General features: G+C 38.2%; 1 protein-coding gene across 1 annotated transcript; it reads right to left on the bottom strand.

The window, feature by feature from the left end:
• Positions 1-688: 688 nt before the first annotated feature.
• TMED5 (transmembrane p24 trafficking protein 5) lies at positions 689-9,232 on the bottom strand. The gene is made up of 4 exons (XM_017835056.1): positions 9,038-9,232; positions 6,725-6,822; positions 5,869-6,052; positions 689-3,629 (listed from the first exon to the last, which is right to left on the bottom strand). Exons 1-4 carry the CDS (start codon positions 9,215-9,217, stop codon positions 3,411-3,413), a joined length of 681 nt encoding a protein of 226 aa, XP_017690545.1. The 5' UTR covers positions 9,218-9,232; the 3' UTR covers positions 689-3,410.
• Between the last annotated feature and the right edge of the window lie 134 nt (positions 9,233-9,366).

Raw genomic sequence — 9,366 nt, forward strand, 5'->3', positions numbered from 1 at the left:
TGTGGTATCACAAGCTCACAAATTCCCATAATCTGTTCCTTAGTGTGTATTTCCTCTCCCTTTTCGAGAAACTTTGGACTTGGTTTAGTTACTAAGAAAAAAACACTCAACTAGACAGTTTCCCAAAGTCACAGGTCCTTATTTAATATCAAGCTGTCTAGACTTAGACTGGTATGTGGGTCTTACTGTCTCTGAACACAGAACTTTACTAGTCTCAGTAGTATAATGGACCTCTGCTATAATTTTGCACAAGACAGCACTGACTATCCTTCCTGCAATTGCTCCTAAACTTATTGGCCACATAAGTGGAAGGTAGTCTGTTCTCTGTGTGTGTAATAAACTGCTGGTGCAATAAGGAATACAAGCATTAGTGTGCAACTATTGGAAAAAAAAAAAAAAAGAAGGCTCATACCTGATATGCATCTGGTAACTTGAAATATTTTCTGTTACAAAGACCAGACATTGGTGTCATTCTGATCTGTCACCTCTGTAAACCTTAAGTTATTTGCACTGATAAAGTTGATTTTGGATACAATGAATAAGAACAGAATTTGAACACTGCAAGAGGAAGAAATGAAAAAGCTGCATTACTAAAAACAAAGTTCTTGTTAGCTTGGCATCCCCAATCTTTTGCAGCATTCATAGGTAAAGCATTCTTCCTTCATGATAAAACAAAACCCACAAAAATAGGTTTAAACTTGATTTATTGAAAATCTCAGTTTTGCATAATTATTCAACATCTGCAATTCTTAAAACATTAAATTCTGAACAAAAAGTCCATTAAGAAAAAAATGTAGACTTGTATTCTCCTTTGTAGATTTTATACAATCAAAAGCAATGTACTCTTCAGAATCCACATGAAATGTTTCTTAACTGCAAGTTTACATGCCAAATCCTTCACCTATGATAAACCTATTCCAGCTGCCAAAGTCAATGCACAGTTACCTTTCTAATTATTCCCTCTTTCATTTTCTATAGTTGAATTTGAATGAGGAGAAAATACAGTCAGAGCTCTCAGCTGCAAAACAATAATTTCTTCCAGATGAACTCTGCTGACAATTGTTGCGTTATTTTCCTTCTACCAGAGATTGTTATTTGTAATGGGAGAAACTGAACTGCAGCAGTCCTGTGTCTTTGATCAGAGCAGTCTGCATTCATTAGCAGGTTAAACTAACACACCAAACTGTTTCACCACTGTCAGAGAGGCACAGCAGAGCAGCTGGGGGACCTAATCTCTTAAGGTGTGCTTGGAAAACTTGGCAGAGCTTATCTGTTGGAGTTTTGAGCTGAAATCTTTATCTAGTAGCTTTGATAGTAGAGGTAGATGTCTCATTTGCAGCTTCCCAGAGCTGGTTCAGCATTTTGCAGATGGTTTGTAGCATCACAGTCATGGTGATGCAAGCAAAGATAACTCCGTGGTAGAACTGGTACTGAGAGAGGGACAGGGAAATGGCAGGAAAACATTATTTGCCACTCTAGCTGAAAGAATTATTTTTTTTCCTAGCCTTTGTCCTGATCACAGAAGTAAGCTTTCTAATTCCAGTTTAGAATACAAAGCATCATATGGAAATAAGATATGCAATACCCTAAAGGTGTACAGTCTTATTTTGGACAGAGCTTTGCAGAAAGATGAAGTAGCCTTTGGAGCCCTCTGTAAGTTCTGTAATAATACTTTTGCTTATAAAAACTATTTAGAAATATTATTGCTAGGTCTTGTTGTCTGCAGTTGAAACTGAAGTGCTGTTTCTATGTTCTATAGCCCTTGCTAGCATCTGCTTCATTTGAACAAAATGTTTCTTCATGCACCTATTGACCCTGTTTTATATCCATAAAATCATTCTTAATCACAGAAAGACCCAAAGTTACAATTCTGCCATTCATACCTAGATGGCCCCACAACAGGCACAACACTACTACATACACTTTTTTTAAAACACCTTTTAAAAGAGTGTTTTTAAGAAAGTTTTTAAAAAACCTGTGATGAAACGTAGTTAACACATTTATACAAGAAATTTCAATGACTTGGCACACTGTAAAAATTACTAAGTTGGATATATTAAAAAAAGTTAATTCTCATGCACCAGAGGTTTTGGCAGAAACTCTGTACCTCACTACAGTGTTAAAAGTCTCTTCATCCAAAAACTACAAATTTCTGATTTGATATTAGCTTTGCCTTAGTCAAGTGATACTGCATATTCAGTTGATCATACAGCTTGAAGCCTATACTTGCTGCTCCTTGTAATTCATGCTTTATTCATATGAACAGCTAAATATAGTAACAGAGTGTACTTACATAGCTAAAAGACTTGTGAGGGTGAGCAAGAAAGGAAAGTTTTGGTGAATAGCTTTGGTTTTATATGCCTATGTAAGTCACCCTATTAATCGTTACATTAGTCACAGCTGTAATAGACAAGAACAAACAAAAATATATTGGCAAATAAGAGGGATTTTGAGACTATAAAAATCAATGTTTATGTAATGTTTTGGCATACTGTGACCTCTGCCTTTATTAAAAGGAAAAACATGAGAAATTACTTTTTTTAAAGTTATCTATTACACAAGTTTACAGTAAGAAAGAATTTGCAAACCATACGTCAAAGTGTGTGTGTGTGTGTTTGTTTGTATAGCATGTAGTCACTTGTGTCACATAACAGCCAAAGAGGAAAAAAAAGGTTGTGCAACTACAGGACAGAATGATTTATGAACAGGAATTGTACCTATTTTCTCCAATTCTTTTCAACACTGACTCAATTTCACATTGATGGTGCTTTTTTAAAGTGCTGATATTTGTAATTTTTATATAAAAAGAGTTCTCATGTCCTTACAGTGTTAGCCCAGTGTTTCTCCATGATGCCATAGAACAAAAGATGAGGATTTTTAAAAAATGTAATTTTGAAGATAAATGACAGTAATTACAAACTATCCCTGTGGGCCCCAATCCTGTAAACACTTAGGCACATAGGTAAATTCACTCAGTATTTAACAGCAAATAAACCAATGTCTAAGTTACTACTTAAAGTTTTATGTGAAAATGAAAAAAATGTCAGTATTAACATTACTTTGCAAGTGCACCAGGTGTGCTATGCATAAGGTAGTCATTAACAGTCACTGACAAATCATACAAGTACAAAAAATATTGTTAGTAGCATTTGGAAAATGGGAGAGCATGGGGTGAGGCATTGTGTTCATGTTTAAAAAAACAAACAAACACCACAAAAACCTACAGAAAACCCCCAAACACAAACAAGACCACCACCATCACAACCAAAAAGCCCAAGATGAATTGAAAACCTGATTTTTACTGTTTGTTCAAAAGAATCTGAAAGGGGTCTTTCTTTTTTTTTTTACTGTAGTTTATTGCTCCCCCTCTCCTCTATACCTGTTACTATTGGTATGATCAATACTGAATATTAAGTTCTACTTTTCCTCTTATCTTCAAAAAGACTTTTCAACATGTAAACCTGAACGGCCGACACCACCACCATGACTCCCAGGTTGACCATGGACCAGAAGTTCACTCTGTCAAAGTTGCTCTCTTGTATATTGCGGTCACGGGCCTCAAATGCTCTGAGCAGGGTCTGAATCTGGACACTTTTGCTTAATCTGGCTTTGACGCTGTTGATGGATTCCTGGTAAGTAATAAAAGAGTATTTTTAGAATCAAAACCAACACCTGAATTAAATGTATACCTTGCAGCACATACAAATATATTAATACTATATTACCACACGTAATTTCATTTCTTGACCAAGTATATCACCTAAAAAGCCTTAATTAACAAAGCATTAAGGTTTTGTAGTAATCTGTTTTTTCCCTTCTATAGGCTAGGGAGGTGAGAGAGAAATCAAACCTATTTGGACAAATAAAAAGCAGTGAATTCTTCAGAACTAGTCTCAAAACAAGTTATGTAGTGGCAGACAAACGTAGGGTTTTTTTCTGCTGAATAATAAAATTACAGTGCTTTTTAATGCAAACTACCTTCAGGGCTATAGATGTTGCTAAAGGAAAGTACAATAATGTTATATTCCCGTCTGCTTCTGGTGCTTCCACTGTAGTGGCTATAAACTGCTGCTTCAGCTTTGATACAAACCAGAATTTTGACAATAAATTGTGAATAGGACAACTGGAGGTCCTGCAAAGGACATACAGTGTGTCCCTGGGAACTAGAGGAAGCGCAGGAACCTTGGGGCTATGAGGACAGCAGCAAGAGGTGCACCTTATTCTCAAGTTACAAAGTAAACACCGGGGCCTAAGGTCTGTTGAAGTTTCATCCACCACGTAATAGATAATAACAACATAAAAGCTCATCTCATGAAGTGCTGATTTGTGTTCTTCGTATAATTTTGGGACCCTGAAGTAACTTCTAGCGAGAAGAGTAATGCGTGCAGTAACAGGAAGCTATAAATTAAGAAAACCCCACAAGGTTAAACCCAACAGTAACATTTTCTCCATGGACATTTTCTATGTTGCATGGTTAATAAAAATATTTCAGAGTAGCTAATTTGGGGAGCCAAATAGTTTTATGATGATAAAGTTTACTGTTACACAATAAGGAACATCAACACCATAAAAAAGCTTTAAAATAAGACATAATTCACTGTTTTCCCCAGAAAACAGTTAAAAAGTTAAACTACTAAATGTTTTTTGTAAATCCTCAGAGACCTTGCAAGGAAAGTAATATCTTGACTAAGTAAACAATGGCATTAAATACTAATGTTAGCTTTACAAAAATTACCTGCTTTTATAAGATTTTCAAGGCTCTCAAAGACAAGTTCTGTATTTATTTTTCTTTTGGAAGAAATACAGTATGTAAACAAGTATCTGTCAAATACATTTACGTATTGTGATCAATGTGAGAGAGATTTTCTTTACAACTTCGCCTATTAACTTTGGTTTTTTCTTATTGTCTTGACTGCCAATTTTAATGATCTAGCCAACTCTTCAGATTCTGTATTTAGTTTTATTACTATTTAAAAGTGTATCATAACCTATAAAAGACTTTAAACATTGTCTTTTATTTAAAAATCTGCATTTTGTCTATGGCAATACATAATACAAACAATGTAATTTTCTACATAGTGTACTCAGTAAGTATATGTGGATGTTGGTTTGGTTTTTTGGATTTTTTTTTTTTTTTAAGATACCAATTGTAGCTATGATCAAACAAACAACAGATCACTGCATCCTACCAAGCACTAAGAACAGTGGAACACCAAACAATCCTTTGCTTCTAGAGTCATCTCAACATTTAATGATCTTAGAGGGAATAAAAGCTTTGACTCAGCAGTACTCTGAATCTTACATCAAATAGGGTCAGCATCCAGTTTAAGGAAACATAATCATTCAAAGAATGTCTGCAAAGCTGAACCCGTGGTGTGATGCAAATTAACTCCTGTTTATTAGTTTGAAAAGATGTAATAAAATTTGGGGGCAAAAGAACTAATAGAGTAGTATCTAAGTTATTGAAGATAGAAATATTAATCCGTACTACTTTATTTTCAAACATTGATAAAAATCTATGCAGTGGTTCCAACTACATCATTGAGGTGAAGTAATACTTTAATGCTATAAATATTCATTGCTGCTAGGGAAAAATGTCCCATTTTAGCAGTAGGAAGAAAGGAAGCTGAATTGGAAATAGAGTGACTTTGAGACCTAGGCAGTTTCTTCTTGCTGATGAAGGGCCTATTCTGAAAATATTTTCAAATTTCTGTTTGTAAGCAAGAGATCCATGGTGCTGAGCTTCTTGTATTAGTAACTGGAATAGTTTCCAGGATGACACACCAGACCAAGGCAGAATGGCTACATGACACTTGAGTTTTTTTCCAAATGTTCTTACATGGAAAAGAATTAAAGATCAATACTAACCAGAATATCTTCCAATTTCATATCTAGGAGATCTGTTCCTGTAACATATTTCTTCCAGTCTTCCTGATCTTGTCCATCTTCTCCCATATTGTCCAGGATCAGTTCAAAGAAAATTACCTTTTCAGAAATGGTACTGAATGTGTTGTCAAAGCAGAACATGTAATCCCCATCTTCTGTTTCCACCCTGTGTATATAAGCAAAATGTGATTAAATTAACTATTCTGGTTCTCAAAAAGCGAGTTTTTGTAAGCAAAGTTTCCCCTTTAAGACTGAAAACTGTGCATTCAAAATAACCAAATATGCTTTTTGTATAAAAATAAGAACTCTAGGGACATTTTACAGATTGCACAGTCACAGCAAAACAATCCCACTGGCTCTAAAGGCTCAAAATGATGAAGACAGCATTTTTCTTTTTGAGGATTTTGAATTATTGTTAATCACTACAAAAAACCTATAATGAGTGGAATTCTTATGCTCTATAGTAAAATTGCAACAACTATTACACATTTTGATAAAAGGATTGGAAAAATATGGGACATTAGCTTCTTATTTATATGACTGACAAGATCTTTTGATATTAGATGTGGAGACCTTTTTCAACTCCACAATAATTACTTTTGTTCACCGACCCTTAACATCATTAAAACAAAAATATCCTTTGCTTCACGATACGTTCCATGTAAAAAGCATTCAGTGTTTATAAAAAGAAAGTTGGTATTCTCAAACTGTCCTATTAGAAAGTCTTTTCTAATACTAGGGAATAAAAAGTACTCAACCTTTACTTTAGTTATATTTGTTAAAGAAACCAGAAAAGTACTTCACGTAACACTTCTGAGTTTGAGTATTTTAAACTTACGTATGAACTCCATCTGATTTTCTTTCATCAAAAACTAGAGTTTCACCTTTTGGAGACAGCAGATGAAAATCAACATCTAATCCTGCTCCATCTAGAACCTGTGAAACAAACAAAAAGTGAAGCTCCAACCAGTGGAATTCCTGTTTGCACTGCTGATGGCAACGTTTTTAGGTAAGGGAACTGACACATAAAGAACCTGAAAGACTAATCTGTCTGTATAAGTTCACACCAAGTTAACTGGAAACAGATTAAAAACTGGTTCAACCCAAAAGCATTTTAGCAGTTTCAAAATCTTAAACTAAATATGATCTAATTTTGCTAGGCTAGGCTTATATTGAACCTTTCCCTAAATACTTTTAAGAATGCATACAGTTTTATCAATGGGCAACCTGTAAAAATACCAACAACAGATGCCTAAATTTGGCCTTTCTATGGCAGACATAATTGATTGGTAAGTACTAGCACTAGTTCAGTGGCAGAAATTTGATAACAAAAGTCACTCCTATGTATATGCACATATATACTTGTACAAGAACACTATGCACTGTCATCCCCAAGATCTCTTTGTTGGGTGAATTAACAGTGTAGAGCACAGGACCAGACTTCTTAGGCCAATCAAAGGTATACCACAGACGTTCTCACCTTCTGATGCAGATTTAAGGTCTGAACTCTGCCAGGGTATTCTCTTTTTCCCCAAGATAGGAGGAATTGAAGGCATTTAGCTTCCTAAGCTCATAAGAAGTGTATACAGTATTACAAAGCTGTGCTGCTTTAACTGTATAACATGGCTACAGTTTTATCACCACATCTGTTGTGTTGTGGAAATTCTCTTAACTGCATAAGGGAGCAGACAGGGATCATTTTTATGACATTACTTAGGTCCATGCTAGGGGATTTTTTGTTTGCTTGTTTTCCAGAGAGCTTTTTGAGTACAGCAGTCTGCTCCTGCTGAAATGGAGGGCGAAGTTTACGCTGACTCAAAGGGGCACTGGAGACTTACAAAAAAAAAGTCAAAGGACAAGGGAAATTAGTAGCTAACAGCTGAAAAACCACACACAGGGACATACCTTTAGGGCTTTGATCCACTCCAAACACCCAGAAAAACAACTTTGTATCAGCATAGTGTTTATTGCGTTATGTCTTAGAAGAATTACCTGCATGCTACGTTAAATATTCCTATGCTTTAGCCACTAACATAATAAGGTACAAAATCAATTTTCAACATTGAGAACATACAGAGCTCCTTTTCTAACATTCAAATAGAAAGATAAATCATTACCGTTAGCAGTAGTGCTAAGACATTTATGCCTGAGTAGAAAGAAATTCACTGTTATACTCATTTGTTCTCTCTAAAATAATGTCTTTACTTAGTTTATGATGAAAATAAAACCCAACTCAGTGCAAAATAAACTTCTGTTATGCTTAGACAGGGCTCTGAACAAAGCTTGAAAACATGTGTCTTTCATTCTTTCTCAGTTCTGTGTGCAACAATATTAGAAATTTGAAAATAATCAGGATTTTCAGCTTTGTACTTTCAGTTGGGAAGCAGAAGGGGAAAAAAAGGAGGGAGGGAAAGAGAGACACAGATCTGGGCACAGTAGCAGGGTGGGAAAATATTCACTGCAGCTTTCTGCACTGTATCTATTCTACTGCAAAAAAGTCTTCGTTTTACGGACAGGAAAAAAGGCCTGAGACAGAAATCTTTCCCAGACATATTTAGGAGACTCAACTCTTCCCAGGAAGACATCAAGACCTTAATTTCAGTCTAGTTAAACAGGGCTGTTTTTGTAAAACTTTCATCACTGTAATGAACGGTGTTTTAATATTAACACAAAGATAGACAAGTAGGGGCTCTGTGCATCAGTACAATGTTCCTTACGCTTTAAAGGTCACATCCGTGAACTTCCTACGTTCTGCCGTTTTAAAGGATGGCGACTTGAGACCCTGGAAAGTGTTAAAAAAAAATCTGCCAGCATAACTACAAAAGGCTGTTCAGGTAATTTTCTCCTCCCGAGGCACAGCTTTTAACAGCGTACGATTCCAGCGTGGCTCTGCGGCAGCTGGCGGGGCTCCCCCGCCCAGGTCTGGCCGCTGCTCGAGGCAGGGCACGGCCCCCCCCCGGCTCCCGCAGCAGCGCCGCGGCCCCGGAAGGCATGACGGAGCGCCCGGAGCGGGGCCGGACCGAGCCGCTGCACAGGGGCACCGGCGCGGACACGGCGGGATGCGGGACCCCCGCTCCCCTCGGGACACTCCCGCCCTCCCTGGGCGGCCCCGGCCGCGCGTCCCGTCTCGTCCCGTCCTCCACCCCCCGACCTGGTACTCGAGCTCCAGCGAGGCGTCCCTGCGCATGGGCTGGTAGAAGCACTCCTTGCGGCCGGCGGGCAGCGTGAAGGTGAAGTCGCTGTCGAGGGAGGGGCTGAACTCGGCGGCGCGGGGCGGCGGCAGCAGCAGCGCGAGGCACCCGAGCGGCACCAGCAGCAGCCGCGGCGCCATCGCGGCCCCAACCCCGCGCGCTCGGCCGGGGGCGGGGCCGCCCCGCCCCCGGCCCTCTGCACCAATCGCAGCCGCGGCGCCGCCGCGCCCCGCCCGCCCACAGTGCACTGCGGCCGCCCGCGCTGACCCCGCTCACAGCGCCTCTAGGG

Source organism: Lepidothrix coronata, unplaced genomic scaffold (assembly GCF_001604755.1).
Source record: "Lepidothrix coronata isolate B3197 unplaced genomic scaffold, Lepidothrix_coronata-1.0 Scaffold247, whole genome shotgun sequence".
Taxonomy (NCBI): Eukaryota; Metazoa; Chordata; class Aves; order Passeriformes; family Pipridae; genus Lepidothrix; species Lepidothrix coronata.